This window comes from Bos indicus x Bos taurus, chromosome 2 (genome assembly GCF_003369695.1).
Source record: "Bos indicus x Bos taurus breed Angus x Brahman F1 hybrid chromosome 2, Bos_hybrid_MaternalHap_v2.0, whole genome shotgun sequence".
NCBI classification, from domain to species: domain Eukaryota; kingdom Metazoa; phylum Chordata; class Mammalia; order Artiodactyla; family Bovidae; genus Bos; species Bos indicus x Bos taurus.
The window spans coordinates 61,920,724-61,942,450 of NC_040077.1; the positions used below are offsets into that span (position 1 = coordinate 61,920,724).

At 37.4% G+C, this 21,727-nt stretch overlaps 1 protein-coding gene across 3 annotated transcripts in view; it reads left to right on the forward strand.

Annotated features, from left to right (window-relative positions):
* ZRANB3 (zinc finger RANBP2-type containing 3) overlaps positions 1-21,727 on the forward strand; it is a 313,962-nt gene that overhangs the window by 208,489 nt on the left and 83,746 nt on the right. For all 3 annotated transcript variants that reach the window (XM_027561929.1, XM_027561942.1, XM_027561936.1), the window contains 2 exons: positions 3,743-3,914; positions 5,089-5,205. In XM_027561929.1, coding sequence (XP_027417730.1) covers positions 3,743-3,914; positions 5,089-5,205 — 289 coding nt within the window. The remainder of the gene's footprint in view (positions 1-3,742; positions 3,915-5,088; positions 5,206-21,727) is intronic.

Sequence of the window (21,727 nt, forward strand, 5' to 3'; positions counted from 1 at the left end):
TTATATGAAAGTTGAGTTTTATTCAAGTCAGACTTTGGAGTCACATTACTAATCTCAAATTCCATTACCACCATTACCATCTGTGATACTGTGGACAAATTCCTCAACCTCTTTTTGCATCTGTTTCCTCATTCATAAAATAGGGATGATAACTGGTACTTTTGCTGTCTTCTAGTGTTGTTGAAAGTTAAATGAATTACTTCATGGAATACCCTTACTAAAGCTATTGCCATGGCCTTTAATGCTATAATTGTGTATGTATTTCTTAAATACATATTAAGTTTGCACTTTGTTTTGGCATTTTGGAGCCAAAAATTTTCTTTTTACTTCATTTCTGATACTTTTTAAAAAGTCTCACATGCCTTTGAAAATTCCTTGGCCCTAGGCATTTTTTTTTTTTTTTTTTTTTGAACAATAAGAACTTAGTTTAATTACATCAGCCTCCATTTTTCTTTCCCTGGTCTCGTCTTTGCATTTTTTATTATAGTACATTAAGTTCTATTTCTTACTTAATTGCTTTAAATATATTTAAACCTCTATTTCTTTTTATTACTTTATTTAATTGTAGGCTAATTACTTTAAATATTGTGGTTTTTGCCATACACTGACATGAATCAGCCATGGGTGTGTGTACATGTGTTCCCCATCCTGAACCCCTCTCCCAACTCCCTCCGCATCCCGTCTCTCAGGGTCATCCCAGTGCACCAGCCCTGAGCACCCTGTCTCATGCATGAGACAGGCCCTAGGCATTTAAAAAGCCCCTAGCCCAAGATTTAAAGCAGTCTGACCTCAGCTCAGGCACCTTTTGCTAAGATCATTCTCTCTAGTGGGCTCTGGTACAGGGGAATCCTGGAAATGTTCAGGGCAGAGACTGAAATGCAAATCCTCCACACTTTTTTATATTAATAAACTTTATTTTTAAAGAGCAGAGGTAGGTTCACAGCAAAATTGAGTGAAAAGTACAGGGAGTTCTGATATACCCTCTGTCCTCAGAAATCTACAACCTCCCCCACCACTGAAATTCTGCAACACAATGCACGTTTTTACAATCATTTTACTCCACCGACACATCCTTATCATCCTGTGTCCATAGGTTATGTCAGGGTGCACCCTCAGTATTATACATTCTATGGATTTTGCCAGAGGTGCAATGGCATATATCCACCATTGTGGTATCATATAGAATAGTTCCACTGCCCTGAAAATTCCCTGTGTTCCACCCAATCATCCTTACCTCCTCTGTAGTCCCTAGGAGCCATTTATCTTTTTATTGTCTCCATAGGTTTGCCTTCTTGACTGTACCGGGTGGTTGGAATCATACAGTGTAGCCTTTTCCTATTAGCTTCTTTCACTTGGTTATATGCATTTAAGTTTCCTCCACAGCTTTCCATGATTTCATAGTTCATTCTTTTTTAGCACTGAGTAGTATCTTTTCTCTTATTATATGGAATTCTAAACATTAGATTTTTTTTCCTGTTCTATTTTTTCTCAGTTTTATTAAGATACATTTGACAGGTATTAGTTTTTTTTAACCATAATGTCAAAATGTAATTATCTTGATTGTGACAGAATTGAGTAATGGCAAATATTTTTCTATTTTTGAAAAAAAAAGGCATTTATTTTAATTGGAGAACAATTACTTTACAATATTGTGATGTTTTTTAGCCATACATCAATATGAATCGGCCATAGATATACATGTGTCGCCTCCATCGTAAACCCCCCTGCCCAACTCCCTCTCCACCCTGCCTCTTCAGATTGTCACAGAGTGCTGGCTTTGGGTGCCCTGCTTCATACAGCAAACTCGGCACTGGTTATCTGCTCTACATATGGTACTGCGTGTGTTTCAATGCTGTTCTCTCAAATCATCCCGTCCTCTCCCTCTCGCACTGAGTCCAAAAATCTGTTCTTTACATCTGTGTCTCCTTTGCTGCCCTGTACATAGGATCATACGTACCATCTTCAGATCCCATATATATGCATTAATATATGGTATGTGTCTTCTTTCTGACTTATTTCACTCTGTATAATAGGCTCTAGGTTCATCCATCTCATTAGAACTGACTCAAATGCATTTGCTTTTATAGCTGAGTGATATTCCACCGTGTGTATGTACCACAACTTCTTTATCCATGCAGCTGCCAATGGACAACTAGGTTGCTTCCATGTTCTAGCTATTGCAAATAGTGCTGCATTGAACATTGGGGTTATTAGTGTGTAAAGTTTTAATTATGTGCAGACATAAAGCATTGAAGTCAAAATACTTCAATAAACAGATTTCAGTAATTCAACTTATAGCAGTTATAACTAAACTTATTTTTTTTACAATGCCAGCACTTAGTTTTTTTTAAAAAAAAAAAAAACAACAAGAATTTCTTATTGATGACAACTAAATGGTGTCTGTCATTTTATCACACAGAAGTTTCATCCATTCACTATACTTTTCTAATCAGTTCTACATGCAAATACATGTTTTTAATGTTTTGCGTACTATTCCTGTATGTTTGCTATAAAAATACATAAACCTAAAAAAATAAATCAGTATCAGCAATTTACAAGTTTCTCAAAATAACACTCTGTATTAAAATACCACCAAATCCCACTAAAATGAAGCTATTTAATTGTTAATATTAATAATTGTAATGCAACCCAACAGGAAATTTTCCTTTGTTAATTATTCTCTGGTAGCTATTTTCAGTAGTTTTGGCGCCCAGAAGACCATTGTGAATTTTGTGGACTTGTGTGGGGGTTGTCACAATGATAAAGGGATGCTGTTAGGCTAGCTGTCTTGATGTCCAAGTTCAGTACATCCACCAAATGTAATACCTACCCCCCGTGCTTGGTGCTTCCAACTCCTGATCTCAAAGATCTAGAGGATAAGTTCCCTTTTGCAAACATTTTTGAGGTGTCACTTGCTTTCTTTTGTCAAGTCATCTACTGCTTGTCTGACTTCTAAATGTTTGTTGAATATCCTCTGATGTTTTCTTTCCCAATCTCTTGTTCATAAGGCATTTGTACCTTTTTCCCTGCCTTTGCTCTCATTTCAGTGGTTCAAAGGAAGAAGAGCTCACCAAGTGATCTGTCTGCTGGGCATAAAAGCTCAGTGGGAGATAATATTGCCTCCTATAATTGTAGAAAATGTTTTAGGTGGTTTTGGTTGTTACATAGCCTGACTGGTGTTCTGGCGGTTAGTGCTTAGTTAGGGCTAGATCTGCTAAACATAGTGCCTTATGTGAGGTCACCAAAAATGCCAGTGGTATTCAGGGTTATCAGTTTTGCTCAGCCTTATATTCAGTTCAGTCACTCAGTCATGTCCGACTGTTTGCAAACCAAGGGACTGCAGCACGCCAGGCTTCCCTGTCCATCACTAACTCCCAGAGCTTGCTCAAACTCACGTCCATTGAGTCAGTGATGCCATCCAGCTGTCTCATACTCTGTTGTCCCCTTCTCCTCCTGCCTTCCATCTTTCCCAGCATCAGGGTCTTTTCCAATGAGTCAGCCTTATATTAACTAAACATAAACACTATGCTTAAACATTAACATTTCCTATAGCTGACAGTAATGTATAATCTTATTCATTACTATTTCTAAAGAAGAGTTTTTTGAAACTAATTTGCATTCAGTAATAAAACTAAAAACAGTATCGTCGCTCCTTATCTTAAAAGGAAGAAAACATTGGATAAATTGTTTTCTTACTCTAGCATCCAGCTTTGCTACATTTTTTTTTTCTTCATACTAACAGATATTTTGGTAGAAGATCTCAGTGGGATTGCAGAGGGGCATCAAATCTTAATGAACTTCATCAGCTATTAAGTGACATAATGATTAGAAGATTAAAGACTGAAGTTTTAACCCAGCTGCCCCCTAAAATCAGACAGCGTATTCCATTTGATCTTCCATCAGCAGCAGCCAAGGTGAGAACCCATGTTTGATTGAAAGTCTTATCTGAAATCATTTGAAATTATACTATGAAAGATTGCACATATTTCATATTTCACAGAAGGAAAAAATTCACTGTCTTAAAATAGGTTTAATTTAAAAAGCCATATGAATTGTCTTATATCATTTCAAGAAAAGAGCAGGAAGAATTTAAATTTAGTCATCAAATAATGTGAAAAGATTTAGTGTCTTAGTCTTTAAAAAATATATTTCTGCTGAATGGTGAAAAAAACACTTCAATTGCTGCATAGACTTAGTACTAAGAATTCTAAGTATTTGTAGGGTGTGAAGCCCAGTAATTAGCAAGAAAAGTTCAGTTTCTTGCTCTTAAGTACATGTAACTGTCTTCTAGAATAATTTGGTTGCATCCCCTAATTCTGGAAATCTTAAAACTTCGTGACCATGTTGTAGTGTGAAGTTCAACTTACTAGAAAACCAAAATTGTATTTTCCCCAGCCCTTATCTACATTTACTTTTGAGGAGTACGATGTTTGTGTAATCTCTGAAATTTCTTCACATCTGGACATAACTATCAGCAAATACTACTTATTGCCTTGTTTTATCTTGAAAGCTTAAAATAAGCATTTTGTATATTAAAAAAAAACACTGAGCAGTATAAGTAAAATAAAAATGGTCTTATTTTCTGTATCCATTTTTTTAAGAAAAGAAACATAAAAGTGTCAATATCATATCACATTTTTATGTGACAATATTCCCCAAGTCTTTACGCTTATTTAAATAAAATCATACCATTAAATTAAATGCTCTGCTACCATATATATTTTTGCTACTGTGCATTGTTTCTGTTTTTACTTAAAATTTTTATTTTATTTAAATTTTTTCTTAAATTTTTATTTTTTTCTTTACTAAATGTCCCTTTGTAAGAGAAGGCTGCAATTGTTTGATTTATGGTGTTAGCAAAGGGCTTGATTTTCTCCCACACCTATTCATCGCTTTCTGTCATTAGCACAAACATGTGTCTCACCTACCTCCACACTGATGTTTTTAAATGAACACACTGGTATCTTTGAGAAGTTATATATATATGTATTTTTTATATATTAAAAAAGAAGGACATGATTCATTATTACATTAATTGCTGTCATCTTTATACTGTATTTCTAAACATTGTTATTTTCTCCTACATAGGAATTGAATTCCAGCTTTGAAGAGTGGGAAAAATTAATGAGAGATCCATATTCAGGTGCTACCGAGACTGTCATGGGGTTGATTACTCGCATGTTTAAACAAACTGCTATTGCCAAGGTACACATTACCTGACCATCCTGTGTTTGTGTTGATACAAATTATTTAATGTATTTAATTTTTAAAATTAAGCAACCTAGTTGCATACTGCATCATGTCTTTGCCATTTAATTTTTTTAAGTATTTATCATGGAAAAATTCAGACAGATTCAAAGTAAACAGTATAATGAGCACTGTTATACCTGTTTTCTTATATATATATATTCATATTCATATAAATAAATGTGGAGTAGGATTGTGCTTATTAATTTATTTGGCTGCATTAGGTCTTAGTTGCAGCACGTGGGATCTCTGTTGTGTTATGGGGGGTCTTTCACAGTGGGGCACAGGCTCTCTCGTTATGGCTCACAGACTGCCTAGTGGTGGCATGCGGGCTCAGTAAGTTGTGGTGTGAGCTTAGTTGCTCTGCAACATGTGGGATCTTAGTTCCCAAAAACGGATCAAACCAGTGTACCCTGCATTGCAAGGCAGATTCTTAACCACTGGATCACCAGGGAAATCCCCTATACCTGTTCATATATTGATCCTTTTCTTTAGATGGGTATACTTTGATGAGGGAGTATATTTTATGCTTTCTCATTGAAAGGACTTACATATATTCATCATTTTTGCCAGCTTTTGCCATGGTCTTACTACAAAATGGCTACTAGTAATCTTTTTTATATGTCAATCATTTTTAATTGGTATTATGTTTTTACATTCCTCCAGATATAGTTGTGTTTACATTCTGTTTGTCCAAAGGTGCAAGTTAGAGAGTTAGTTTTTAAATCTCAATGACTATCAAATAGATTCATCACACATTGTTTGTTGCTGTTTTTACCAGCATCATTGAACTTATACATGCTAATATGTCATCTTTCTCCAAATCTGAGATTTCCTTTATAACATAACTTTTTAAAAAGAGGTTTGTTAAGGTATAATTCACATATAGTGAAATTCTTTTTAAAACATACTGTTTGATGAAACTTAACATATATAGTTAATCACCAGTACAATCAAGATAGAGAACATTTCTATTATCCCCAAGTTTCCTCACGCACCTTTGTGGATGTTTCCTTCACACCTCCCTCTAGACTTTGGTGCTCACAGATCTGGTTTCTATCACTATTCAGTTCAGTTCAGCTCAGTCGTGTCTGACTCTTTGCAACCCCATGGACTGCAGCATGCCAGGCTTCCCTGTTCATCACCAACTCCTGGAACTCACTCAAACTCATGTCCATCAAGTCGGTGATGCCATCCAACATCTCATCCTCTGTCGTCCCCTTCTCCTCCTGCCTTCAATCTTTCCCAGCATCAGGGTCCTTTCCAATGAGTCAGTTCTTCACATCAGATGGCCAAAGTATTGGCATTGCATCAGGTGGCCAAAGTATTCTACCACTATAGTTTTGTGTTTTTCAGAATGTCACAAAAATGGAATCCCATAGTATATAGCTTTGTGTCTGGCTTGTTTCACTTAGCATAAAATTTTTGAATATTCATGTTTTTGCATGTTAAATTAGTTTTTTCATTTTTATTGCTGAATAGTATTTCAATATATGGATATATTAATATTTATATATCTATATTAATGTAACAATTTTTAGAACTTCCTTTACCAGTTATTGGTTATTTGGAGTATTCTCAATTTGTGCTTTTATGGACATGCGTATTATAATCATTCATGTGCAAGTCTTTATATGAACACATTTTCATTTGCCATGAGTAAATAATTGGAACAAAGACTACTGGGTCATATGGAAAGCATAGACTTAACTTCATCAAAAGCTGCCAAATTGTTTTTCAAAGTGGTATAGCATTTTGCATTCCAAGTATCAACATAGGAGAGTTCCAGTGTCCTCCATCTTTGTCAGCACTTGGTATTGTCAATCTTTTTTAAAATTTCAGTTATTCTTTTTGGTATGGGTGGTGTCTCTTGGTTATTTTAACTTACCTTTTCTTAATGTCTAATGATATCGAACATATTTTCATTTAGTTTTTAGCCATTCATTTTCTTTTGTAAAGTGTCTGCTCACATCAAGCCCATATTTATACTGGGTTATATGAGCCCTTGATATATCTTAGAAACAAGTTCTCTAACATATCTGTCATTTACAAATAATTATTCCAAGTCTGTGGATCCATTTCTGTTTTCTTAACATCGTCTGTTTCAAGAACAGAAATTTTAAGTTTTGAAACAATCATGTTTATCAATTATTTATCTTCAGTTCAGTTCAGTCTCTCAGTCGTGTCTGACTCTTTGCGACCCCATGGACTGCAGCACGCCAGGCTTCTCTGTCCATCACTAACTCCCAGAGCTTACTCAAACTCATGTCCCTTGAGTCAGTGATGCCATCCAACCATCTCATCCTCTGTCATCCCCTTCTCCTTCTGCCTTCAATCTTGCCCAGCATCAGGGTCTTTTCAATGGGTCACTTCTTTGCATCAGGTGGCCACAGTATTGGAGTTTCAGCTTCAGCATCAGTCCTTCCAATGAATATTCAGGACTGATTTCCTTTAGGATGGACTGGTTGGATCTGCTTGCTGTCCAAGGGACTCTCAAGAGTCTTCTCCAACACCACAGTTCAAAAGCATCAATTCTTTGGTGCTCAGCTTTCTTCATGGTCCAACTCTCATATCCGTACATTACTACTGGAAAAACCACACCTTTGACTAGACGGACCTTTGTTGGCAAAGTAATGTCTCTGCTTTTTAATATGCTGTCTAGATTGGTCATAACTTTCATCAAGAGGCTCTTTAGTTCCTCTTCACTTTCTACCATAAGTGTGGTGTCATCTGCATATCTGAGGTTATTGATATTTCTCCCAGCAATCTTGATTCAAGCTTGTACTTCATCCAGCCTAGCATTTCTCATGATGTACTCTGCATATAAGTTAAATAAGCAGGGTGACAATATATAGCCTTGACATACTCCTTTCCCACTTTGAAACCAGTCTGTTGTTCCATGTCAAGTTCTAACTGTTACTTCTTGACCTGCATACAGATTTCTCAAGAGGCAGGTAAGGTGGTCTGATATTCCCATATCTTGAAGAATTTTCCACAGTTCTTTGTGATCCACAAAATCAAAGGCTTTAGCATAGTCAATAAAGCAGAAGTAGATGCTTTTCTAGAATTCTCTTGCTTTTTTGATGATCCAACGGATGTTGGCAATTTGATCTCTGGTTCCTCTGCCTTTTCTAAATCCAGCTTGAACATCTGGAAGTTTATGGTTCATGTATGTTGAATCCTGGCTTGGAGAATTTTGAGCATTACTTTGCTAGCATGTGAGATGAGTGCAATTGTGTGGTAGTTTGAACATTCTTTGGCATGGCCTTTCTTAGGATTGGAATGAAAACTGACCTTTTCCAGTCCTGTGGACACTGCTGAGTTTTTCAAATTTGCTGGCATATTGAGTGCAGCACTTTCACAGCATCATCTTTCAGGATTTGAAATAGCTCAACTGGTATTCCATCACCTCCATTAGCTTTGTTAGTAGTGATGCTTCCTAAGGCCCACTTGACTTCACATCCAGGATGTCTGGCTCTAGGTGAGGGATCACACCATCGTGATTATCTGGGTCGTGAAGGTCTTTTTTGTACAGTTCTTCTGTGTATTCTTGCCACCTCTCCTTAATATCTTCTGCTTCTGTTAGGTCCATACCATTTCTGTCCTTTTTTGAGCCCATCTTTGCATGAAATGTTCCCTTGGTATCTCTAATTTTCTTGAAGAGATCTCTAGTCTCTTGAGGAGACTAGAGATCTCTAAATTATTTACTTACTTTTTTTTCAGTTGCACTAGGTCTTCATTGCTGTGCACGGGCACTCTCTAGTTGTGGCTAGCCACGGCTGCTCTTTGTTACGGTGCACTGGCTTCTCACTGTGGTTGCTTCTCTTATTGTGGATCACAGGCTGCAGGGGCATGGGCTTCAGTAGTTGCAGCATGTGGGCTCAGTAACTGCGGCTCATGAGCCCTAGACTGCGTGGGCTTCAGTAGTTGAGCACATAGGTTCTGGGGAGCAGACTCAGTAGGTGTTACACACAAGCTTAGTTGTTCTGTGTCATGTGGAATCTTTCCGGACCAGGAATCGAACTCATGTCCCCTGTATTGTCAGGTGGATTCATATCCACTGTACCAACATGGAAGTCCTCAATTTTCTTTTTATATTTTATGCGTTTTGAGTCCTAATTGATTTTTGCTTAATCCAGATTCAAAAAGATTTTCTCCAATGTTTTCTTCTAGAAGTACTATAACCTTACATTATATATGTAAGTCTATGAGCTAGTTTGAGACAATTTTTTAAAAATATTTGTTTATTTATTTGGCTGCACCTGGCCTTAGTTGCAGCATATAGAACCAGCTTCCTGACTAGGGATTGAACCCAGACCCCCTTCACTGGGCGCATGGAGTCTTAGCTACTGGACCACCAGGGAAATCCTGAGATAATTTTTGTGTGTGTGTGATGTAAAGTAAAGGTGGAGGTTCAGTTTGTTTTTTGTTTTTCTTACATATGGATTTTCATATTGTTCCAGCCTCCTTAGTTGGAAAGTCAGTTTCTCCCTTATTGAATTATCTTGGTACTTTCATAAAAAATCACTTGGTTATGTATGTATAAATCTGTTTCTGAACTCTGTTCTGTTTCATTGATCTATGCATCAGACCTGAGAGGAATACTACACTGGCTTGATTTACTCTATCTTTATAATAAGGCTTGAAATCACATAATGTTCACCTCTACTTGATTCTTTTTTTTTTTTTTTTTTGTGTGTGTGTGTGTGTTTTTTTTTTTTTTAATTTTATTTTATTTTTAAACTTTACATAATTGTATTAGTTTTGCCAAATATCAAAATGAATCCACCACAGGTATACATGTGTTCCCCATCCTGAACCCTCCTCCCTCCTCCCTCCCCATACCATCCCTCTGGGTCATCCCAGTGCACTAGCCCCAAGCATCCAGTATCGTGCATCGAACCTGGACTGGCAACTCGTTTCTTACATGATATTTTATATGTTACAATGTCATTCTCCCAAATCTTCCCACCCTCTCCCTCTCCCACAGAGTCCATAAGACTGTTCTATACATCAGTGTCTCTTTTGCTGTCTCGTACACAGGGTTATTGTTACCATCTTTCTAAATTCCATATATATGCGTTAGAATACTGTATTTATGTTTTTCCTTCTGGCTTACTTCACTCTGTATAATTTTTCAAAATTGTTCTGTCTCTTATATGTCTTCTGCTTTTCCTTATGATTTATAGAATTAGCTAGTTTAATATGTACAATTTTCATTGGAATTATTTTGAATCTGTAATTTTTAAGAATTGACTGTCTTTAAATTGAGATATAGTCAACACAGTTTCTATTAGTTTCAGGTATATGACATAATTATTTGATGTTTATGTCTATTGCAAATTGATTATCACAAGAAATTCAGTTAACATCCATCATCATATATACTTACAAAATTTTTTTCTTGTGGTGAAGACCCTTAAGAGCCACCCTTTTAGCAACCTTCAAACATTCAATGTAGTGTTATTAACTATTATCACCATGCTGTAGCTATATCCCATGACCCATTTATTTTATAACTGGAAGTTTATACCTTTTGACCTCTTCTACCTCTTTCACTCACCTGCCCCTCTTTGTTTTGCCTCTGTCAACAACCAGTCTGTTCCCTGTAGTGTGAGCGTGGTGGGGTGGAGGGAAGGTGGTTTGTTTTTTTCAGATTCCACATATAAGTGAGATCCCAAGGAATTTATATTTTCCATAGTAGCTGTACCAATCTTCATTTCTACCAGTAGTGCACAAGGGATCCCATTCTGTGCATTCTTGCCAGCACCATTTTTTTCTTCCCAGCACCATTTTTTTCTTCCCTTTTTTGATAATAGCCAATCTAACAGATGTGAGATGGTATTGAATATTCTTTTCTTAATATTATTGAATTTCCTGATCCATAAAAAGAGTTTCCTTCTTCTTTGGTTTAGGTCTTAAATTTCTCCCAGCAATGTTTTCTGATTTTCTTGAATACATTTTGTTAGATTTCTTTCTTGCTATTTCATGTCTTTTATGCTGTTGTAGATAGTATTTTTAAATTTAAATTTCTACTTTTTCACTGCTAAATATAGATTATTAATTATTATATATTGACGTTTTACTTTGTAATCTTGCTACACTCACTTATGAGTTCTTATGACATTTTGGTAAGTTCTTTGGGATTTTGTGCATAGATATCATTTTGTCTGCATATAAAGATACTTTTATTTTTTCCCTGTAATCTGTATGCCTTTTATTTTTATTGCGTATCACATTGAAGGAACAGAAGTATAATTTTGAACAGAAATGGTAGTGTTAAATAACTTTCCCTTGCTGCTAATCTTAGAATGAAACCATTCAGCCTTTTGCCATTAATTCCAATGTTTTCTTTAAGATTTTTATTGATGCTCTTTTTTAAGCTGAGAAAATTTCCTTCTTTTAGTAGTTTGTTGAGAGGAGAGATGAGACATAGAAAGTGTTTTCCTTTGTCAGAGCAGTGTTAGTAAGAAGGTAGCTACCATAAAAGTGGGTAAGAAGAAGACACCTAAAATGTAACAAAATTATGCAAGGTAAGTGTCCTTGATGTTTATCCTAGAGAAATGAAAACTTAGGTTTTACACAAACATCTTTACAGGAATTTATGTATAATAACCAAAAACTTGGAAACGACCCAAATGCCCTTCAAACAAATTGTAGTACTTTAATATAATGGAATATTCAATTAAAAGGAATGAACTGTTGACAAATGCAACAAGTTGGATGAATCTCAAGAACATTGTACTAAGTGACAGAAGCCAGTATCAAAAGTTTACATACATCATGGCACCATTTTTACATTTTCGAAATGATAGAATTATATGATATGATAGAATTACAGTGATAGAAAATATCATTATTCCAATGTAATTTTCTAGTGTTTAATTGCACTATGCTGCTGCTAAGTCGCTTCAGTCGTGTCCGACTCTGTGTGACCCCATAGACGGTAGCCTACCAGGCTCCCCCGCCCCTGGGATTCTCCAGGCAAGAACACTGGAGTGGGTTGCCATTTCCTTCTCCAATGCATGAAAATGAAAAGTGAAAGGGAAGTCGCTCAGGTGTGTCCGACTCTTAGTGACCCATGGACTGCAGCCCACCAGACCTCTCCGTCCATGGGATTTTCCAGGCAAGAGTACTGGAGTGGGGTGCCATTGCCTTCTCCGGTGAGATTACATTAATTATGTAATTAATGTAATCTGACAGTTTGATAGATTTCCACATCATTCATGATAAAACATCTCAGCAAACTAGAAGTAGAAAGGGATTTCCTCATCCCAATAAAAGGCATTTTTGGAAAACTTACTATCAACATCATAGTTAATGCTCAAAGACTGAATACTATTCCCTAAGATCAGAAACAAAATAAGAGTCTGCTCTTATCAATTCATTTCATCACTGTTTACTTCAACATTGTTTCTATAGCTGGGTAATAGGCTAGAAAAAGAAAGAAAATGTGTGCAGATTGAAAAGGACAGCGTGATTCTTTGCATTGAAAAACAAACAACACTTCAACCTACTAGAACTGAGTGGATTTATCAAGTTTGCAGAATTCATGTTCAAGATACAAAAAGGATTTGTAGTTCTATATTACTAGCAATGGAAAATTGGAAATTCAAATTTGTAAAATACAGTTTACGATAGTATCAATAAGTATGAGCTAATTTTGGAATAAATTCAAGAAAAAAATTTCACTGAAAAGTATAAAACATTGTTTAGAGAATACAAAGCAAACTTAAATGACAAGATAGATAGATCATTTTCATGAATCAGATGATTTGATATTGTGAAGATGTTCATTCTTGTATATAAATTAATTTATACACTCAATATAATGCTAATCAAAATCCCTGTAATATTTTTTATACAGGTTGACAAACTAAATGTAAAATTTATGTGGCAACCAATACAAAGCACTTCCTGTAGCCAAAATAATTCTGAATGAAGTTGGAAGACTCACACCATATAAAATAAAGTTACTATAACATTGCAATAGACATTTAAACTAATGAACCAGAAAAGAGAGCTTAGCAGTAGATGTTCATCAGTTCAATTCAGTTCATTCTCTCAGTTGTTTCCGACTCTTTGTGACCACATGGACTGTAGCAAGCCAGGCTTCCCTGTCCATCACCAACTCCCAGAGCTTACTCAAACTCATGTCCATTGAGTCGGTGATGCAATCCAGCCATCTCATCCTCTGTTGTCCCCTTCTTCTTCTGCCTTCAATCTTGCCCAGCATCAGGGTCTTTTCCAAAGGATCAGTTCTTTGTATTAGGTGGCCACAGTATTGGAGTTTCAGCTTCAGCATCAGTCCTTCCAATGAATATTCAGGACTGATTTCCATTAGGATGGACTGGTTGGATCTGCTTGCTGTCCAAGGGACTCTCAAGAGTCTTCTCCAACACCACAGTTCAAAAGCATCAATTCTTCGGCACTCAGCTTTCTTCATGGTCCAACTCTCACATCCATACATGACTACTGGAAAAACCACACCTTTGACTAGATGGACCTTTGTTAGCAAAGTAATGTCTCTGCTTTTTAATATGCTGTCTGGGTTGGTCTTAACTTTTATTCCAAGGAGCAAGTGTCTTAATTTCATGGCTGCAGTCACCATCTGCAGTGATTTTGGAGCTCAAAAAAATAAAGTCTGTCACTGTTTTCATTGTTTCCCCATCTATTTGCTGTGAAGTGATGGGAACAGACGCCATGATCTTCGTTTTCTGAATGTTGAATACTAAGCCAACTTTTTCCCTCTCCTCTTTCACTTTCATCAAGAGGCTCTTCAATTCTTCTTTGCTTTCTGCCATAAGTGTGGTGTCATCTGCATATCTGAGGTTATTGATATTTCTCCCGGCAGTCTTGATTCCAGCTTGTGCTTCATCCAGTCGAGAAATGGCAACCCACCCCAGTATTCTTGCCTGGAGAATCCCATGGACGAAGGAGCCTGATGCGCTACAGTCCACGGGGTCGCAAAGAGTCAGACATGACTGAGCGACTTCACTTTCACTTTCACTCTGCATATAAGTTAAATAAGCAGAGTGACAATATACAGCCTTGACGTACTCCTTTCCCAATTTGGAACCAGTCTGTTGTTTCATGTCCAGTTCTAACTGTTGCTTCTTGACCTACATACAGATTTCTCAGGAGGCAGGTCAGGGGGTCTGGTATTTCCATCTCTTTAAGAGTTTTCCACAATTTGTTGTGATCCACACAGTCAAAGGCTGGAGATATTCATATTGATTGTCAACTGATCTTAAGAAAGGAGACAAGATAATAGGGAAATGATAGTCTTTTCAACAGCTCATACTAGGGCAGTTAGATAAACAAAAGGAAAAAAAATGAGCCTTGATCATTATTTCACACCATACATAAAAATTAACTTGAAGCGAATCATACACGTATAAAAGTTAATTTGTAAAATTTTAGTAGCGTACATATTTTAAAATATCCCATCCTTTGGATAGGAACATTTTTTTTAGATAGGATACAAAGAGTACATTCTTTAAAGGAAAAGCAAATGGGACTCAAACCCTTACAGTTTATGTCGTTTAAAAGTGTTACTCAAACCCTTAAAATTACAGTGTTTCAAAGTGTTACATATGAAAGACACTGCAGCACTGAAAATGCAAATGCAAAATATAGATGGGAAGAGAATATTTGCAATACGTCCCCCCAGTTCCATTTTCCCATATCATAATTTTTGGTTTGATCAGTGTGTTCATTGTTTACAGTATAATGACTCTGTTAAACACTTCACAAATGAGCTATAATTACATTTCTTTTCTTTGACAACTGTTGTTTTTCTTAAAGTCGATAACTATCTTGTTTTTCATTTGTTTGCTTGCTCACTTAGCTTTCTTTGTTCTTAGTACCGACTGTAGAATACAGCTGAAAAGAAAAGAATATACATGAGAACCTTTTAGATAATTTCCTGCATATGATAAGAAACCCAGTTGGCAGTCAGAAGTGTTGATGTGTATGGATGCTACATCACTTCGGTTGTGTTGACTCTTTGTCTCTCAGTTGTGTCTGACTCTTTGTGACCCCGTGGACTGTAGCCCACCAGGCTCCTCCATCCATGGGATTTTCCAGGCAAGAATACTGGAGTGGGTTGCCATTTCCTTCTCCAGGACATCTTCCCAACCCAGGGATTGAACCCGGGTCTCCAGCATTGTAGGCAGACGCTTTACCGTCTGAGCCACCAGGGAAAACATACATGAGACCCTTTTAGATAATGTTCTGCATATGATAAGAAACCCAGTTGGAAGTCAGAAGTGTTGATATGTATGGATGCTACGTTGCTTCAGTTGTGTCAACTCTTTGCAACCTTATGGACTGTAGCCCTCTAGGCTCCTCTGTCCTTGGGATTCTCCAGGCAAGAATACTGGAGTGGGTTGCCATGCCCTGCTTCAGGGGATCTTCCCACGTCTCCTGCTGGGAGAAGCCTTTATATATGAGAACAGTTTAGATAATTTCCTGCATATGGTAAGAAACCCTAGTTGGAAGTCAGAAGTGTTGATAGTCAATAGGAAGTTGCACCTAATTCCTAGAATCCTTGAAGAAAAGTAAAGACATGAAAAAAAGTTAGTTGTTCCAGCTTAGAACATATTCCCAAAGATTATCGGTAGCAGAAGGCTACCCTGACTTCCTAGTTTTCAGTCCTTTTACTTTCCCTGCCTATTAGAACCTCTGTCCTCAGCCACCTATGAAGTTATAACTGTTATGTCAATTCGTGTGCTATAACCAGAAATAATTAGTTCATAGCATTACCAGATTGGATTTCTTAATGTATTGTCCCCAGAAATATTATTGGTATGCAGTAGAGTCCAAAGTAATTATAGATAATACAGTTTACCTACGTTGTAGTTGTAGGTAACATTGAAGGGAGGTATCTTACATTTAATATTGTTTCTATGGGAAAATGTGTTTCAGAGTTCTCCCAAATCTATCTGTTAATGAACTTTTAAAATACCACACATTATAAATTGGTAATCATGTTATGTAGCTTCCTTTCTTTGGCTAAGTGTTTTCCTAACTAATTCAGCAGATATTTATTGAGTGCCTACTATGTGGCAAGGATTATGCTTAGTGTGAGAGAGGCATGGTGAACAAGACCTGGTGTCTACCTCTCAAAGAATTTGGAGTCTGTTGGGGAAGACAGTAAAAATAAATGTTCAACTACAATAGAGCATATTGAGTGCCTGAAAAACAGGATATTGAAGAGGGACATGGGAGAAAACACTTGGTCAAGTCTTGGGGTTCAAGATTCCAAGGAATGAACAAGTAAGATGTGTAATTTATCCTAAGGGTTCTGAGCAATCAGATATTGTGGAATAGAGTAAAATGATATGATTTGCACTTTACAAAAAGAACAGCGGCTACAGGTATGCCACGTTTTGTTGACCCTAGCTTTATTGCACCTTGCAGATTACATTTTTGTTGTTGTTGTTACAAATTCAGTTTGTGGCAACTGTGCATCAAACTAGTCTTCTTGGCATTATTTTTCCAATGGCATTCACTCATTCATGTCCCTGTGTCACATTTAGGCAATTCTCGTAATATTTCAAACTTCGTGATTATTGTTATGTTTGTTATGGTGATCTCTGATGGGATCAGTTATCTTTTGTAATTCTTTGGGGGTGCCTTGAACAGTGTCCGTATATGCCAGTTAACTTAACTAAGATACTTGTTTGTGTTCTGACTGCTCCGCCAGCCAGCTATTCCTCTGTCTCTCTCTCTCTCCTTAGGCCTCCCTATTTTCTGAGACACAACAATTCTGAAATAGGCCAGTCAATAACCCTATAATGGCCTCAGCAGCGTTCAAGTGAAAGGAATAGCTGCACGTGTGTCTCTTTACATCAAAAGTAGGAACAATCAAGCTTAGTGAAGAAGTCGTGTTGAAAACTGAGGTAGGCTGAGAGCTAGGCCTCTTGCACCAAAGAGTTAGCCAGGTTGTGACCACAAAGGAAGAGTTCTTGCAGGAAATTAAAAGTGTTGCTCCAACGAACAAAACTGTCTTACTGATGATATGGGAAAAGTTTTAGTGGTCTGGAAAGACAATCAAACCAGTCACAACATTCCCTTAAGCCTAAGCCTCATCTAGAGCAAGGCCCTACCTCTCTTCAATTCTTTGAAGACTGAGAGAGATGAGGAAACTACAGAAGCATAGTTTGAAGGTAACAGAGGTTGGTTCATGAAGTTTAAGGAAAGAAGTCATCTCTATAACATAAAAATACAAGATGAAGCAGCAAGTGCTGATGTAGAATCTGTAGCAAGTTATTCAGAAGATCTGGCTAAGATAATTAATGAAGGTGGCTACATTAAACAACAGATCTTCACTGTAGATGAAACAGCCTTATATTGGAAAAAGATGCCGTCTAGGACTTACGCAGTTAGATAGGAGAAGTCAGTGCCTGTGTTCAAAGCTTAAAGGGACAGGTTTACTCTCCTAAACAGGAGCTAATGTGGATGGTGACTTAAGTTGAAGCCAGTGCTCAGGTTGTTCAGTTCAGTTGCTCAGTTGTGTCTGATTCTTTGTGACCCCATGGATTGTAGCACGCCAGGCTTCCCTGTCCATCACCAACTCCTGGAGCTTGCTCAAACTCATGTCCATCAAGTTGGTAATGCTATCCAACAATCTCATCCTCTGTCATCCCCTTCTCCTCCTGCTTTCAATCTTGCTCACCATCAGGGTCTTTTCCAATGGGTCAGTTCTTTGTATCAGGTGGCCAAAGTATTGGAGTTTCAGCTTCAGCATCAGTCCTTCCAATGAATATTCAGGACTGATTTCCTTTAGGATGGACTGGTTGGATCTCCTGGCAGTCCAAGGGATTCTCAAGAGTCTTCTCCAACACCACAGTTCAATAGCATCAGTTCTTCAGTACTCAGCTTTCTTTATGGTCCAACTCTCACATCCATACATAACTACTGGAAAAATCATAGCTTTGACTAGATGGACCTTTGTCAGCAAAGTAATGTCCCTGCTTTTTAATACGCTATCTAGGTTGGTCATAGCTTTTCTTCCAAGGAGTAAATGTCTTTTAATTTCATGGCTGCAGTCACCACCTGCAGTGATTTTGGAGCCCAAGAAAATAAAGTCCATCACTGTTTCCATTGTTTCCCCATCTATTTGCCATGAAGTGATGGGAACGGATGCCATTATCTTCGTTTTTTGAATGTTGATTAGTATAAGCCAACTTTTTCCCTCTCCTCTTTCACTTTCATCAAGAGGCTCTTTAGTTCTTCTTTGCTTTCTACCGTAAGGGTGGTATCATCTGCATATCTGAGGTTATTGATATTCCTCCCAGCAATCTTGATTCCAGCTTGTGCTTCATCCAGCCTGGCATTTCACATGATGTACTCTGCATATAAGTAAAATAGCAGGGTGACAATATACAGCCTTGACATACTCCTTGCCCAATTTGGAACCAGTTTGTTGTTCCATGTCAAGTTCTAACTGTTGCTTCTTGACCTGCATACAGATTTCTCAGGAAGCAGGTAAGATGGTCTGGTTTTCCATTCTCTTGAAGAATTTCCCACAGTTTGTTGTGATCTACACAGTCAAAGGCTATGGCTTGTCAATAAAACAGAAGTAGATGCTTTTCTGGAATTCTCTTGCTTTTTCAGTGATCCATCGGATGTTGGCAATTTGATTTCTGGTTCCTCTGCCTTTTCTAAATCCAGCTTGAACATCAGGAAGTTCACGGTTCACATACTCTTGAAGCCTGACTTGGAGAATTTTGAACATTACTTTGCTAGCATGTGAGATGAGTGCAATTGTGTGGTAGTTTGAACATTCTTTGGCATGGCCTTTCTTTGGGATTGGAATGAAAACTGACCTTTTCCAGTCCTGTGGCCACTGCTGAGTTTTCCAAATTGGCTGGCATATTGAGTGCAGCACTTTCACAGCATCATCTTTCAGGATTTGGAATAGCTCAACTGGAATTCCATTACCTCCACTAGCTTTGTTCCTAGTGATGCTTTCTAATGCCCACTTGACTGCATTCCAGGATGTCTGACTCTAGATGAGAGATCACACCTTTGTGGTTATCTGGGTCATGAAAATTTTTTTTTGTATAGGTCTTCTGTGTATTCTTGCCACCTCTTAATATCTTCTGCTTCTGTTAGGTCCATCCCATTTCTGTCCTTTATTGAGCCCATCTTTGCACGAAATGTTCCCTTGGTATCTCTAATTTTCTTGAAGAGATCTCTAGTCTTTGCCATTCTGTTGTTTTCCTCTATTTCTTTGCATTGATCATCGAGGAAGGCTTTCTTAGCTCTCCTTGCTGTTCTTTGAAACTCGGCATTCAAATGGGTATATCTTTCCTTTTCTCCTTTGCTTTTTGCTTCTCTTTTCTCACCTATTGAGTGCTCATTTACCATTCTGTATACCCTAAGGCCCTTAAGAATTATGCTAAATCTTCTCTGCCTGTGCTCTACAGGTGGAACAAGGAAGCCTGGTTGACTAGATCTGTTTACATCATGATTGACTGAATATTTTAAGCCCACTGTTGAGAACAGTGCCCAGAAAAGATTCCTTTCAAAATACTACTGCTCATTGAGAGTACCTGGTGTGATGGATGGAGATGTACGTTGAGCTTCATGTTGTTTTTATACCTGCTAATACAATATCAGTTTTTCAGCCCCATGAATCATGGAGTAATTTCAACTTTCAACATTTTTCTTTAAGAAATACATATCATAAAGCTGTAGCTGCCACAGATAGTGATTCCTAATTTGGATCTGGAAAAATTCAGTTGAAAATTTTCTGGAAAGGATTTACCATTCTAGATGACATTAAGAACATTTGTGATTCATGGGAAGAGGTCTAAATAGCAACATTAACAAGAATTTGAAAGAAGCTTGAGTCCAACCCTCGTGAATAACTTTTAGGTGTTCAAAACTTCAAAGAAGGAAGTAACTACAGATGTGGCAGAAATAGCAAGAGAACTAGAAGTGGAGCCTCAAGATGTAACTGAATGCTGCAATCTCATGATAAAACTGTATTTATTATGTGACAAGCACTCTTTCATTCCACAATAAAAGCAGAAACCAAATCTGGGCCACTTACCATTTCTGCCACCTCTTATGGCCTGTGTCCTCAGAGCCATTAATCAAGGAGCCTAAACTGTGACAGGGCAGCCACACCACTTGTTTTCAAGTTGCTGAGGGATGATGAGCTAGGACTAGGGTCTCGACAGGATAGGCACAATTTCCTTTGGAGTCCATTCTGTTTGAGCCCTTATAAAGCCTGAACTTCTTTTAAGAGCACAGGCCCAGCCCCTTAAGTCTCAGAACAGATTGCCATCAGTGGGGATTTGCAGACAGTCATGATAATTCTTCATTAGAAGCAGTCACTTCAGTGGATGAGTAAAAAAGTGGTTTATTGAGATGGAACCTATTCCTGGTGAAGATGCTGTGAAGGTTGTTGAACTGACAAAGGATTTAGAATATGACATAAATTTAGTTGGAAAAGCCACAACAGAGCTTGAGAGGATTGATTCCAGGTTTGAAAGAAGTTCTGCTGTGGGTCAAATGCTATTAAACAGCATTGCATGCACAAGAAAATTGTTCACATAAAGAAGAGTCAATTAATGCAGCCAACTTCAGTGTTGTCTTAATTTAAGATGTTGCTAAAGACACCCCAACCTTCAGCAACCATCACCCTGACCAGTCAGCAGCCAGCAGCACTGAGGCAAGACCCTTCATCAGCAAAAAGATTATACCATGCTGAAGGCTCAGATTTTTAGCATTTTTCAGCAACAAAGTATTTCTCAGTTGAGTATGTATATAGTTCTTTTAGACATTATGCTATTGCACACTTCACAGACTACAGCATAGTATAAATGTAAGTTTTGAATGCACTGGGAAACAAAAATTCATGTGACTCCCTTTCTTGAAATATTTTCTTTGTTTCTGTGATCTGGAGTTGAATCTGCAATTGAATCTCCAAGGTATGCCTGTGTGTAAAGAATGCACTGGAAGGAGTAATCCTGTAGGCAGGGATGTTGCACTGGTAATCTAGATGATCTGAACTAAGGGCGGTGGCTGTACCACATCTTAAATTGAAAGAAAGGAATAATTCAAAATATATTAAGACATTAGTGATTGATTGAATGTGGAGGAGAGTTTGGTAAAAGTAGGATCTAGATTTTTTGCTTGGCCGACTGGATTGATGTTTGTGAACACAGTTCCCCGTTAAGTATGATCTGTGCCAAATTCAGCAAGACTCAAGCCATGAGGTAACAGGTTTGTTTTATACTCTGTAGCATCATATTGGAAGTGCTTTACTTTTTATTGAATCACTTGAAGAATTATGTTGAGAAATTTAAAGATAATTATAACTATCTAATGATAGTTTATATAAATTTGAAAATCTTGATGAGAAAAAGAAGGAATTTGAAGAAAATAATGAGTTTTCAAGTAAATGTATTTGTGTGAGTATACTTGTTAGTTCAGTTCAGTCGCTCAGTCGTGCCTAACT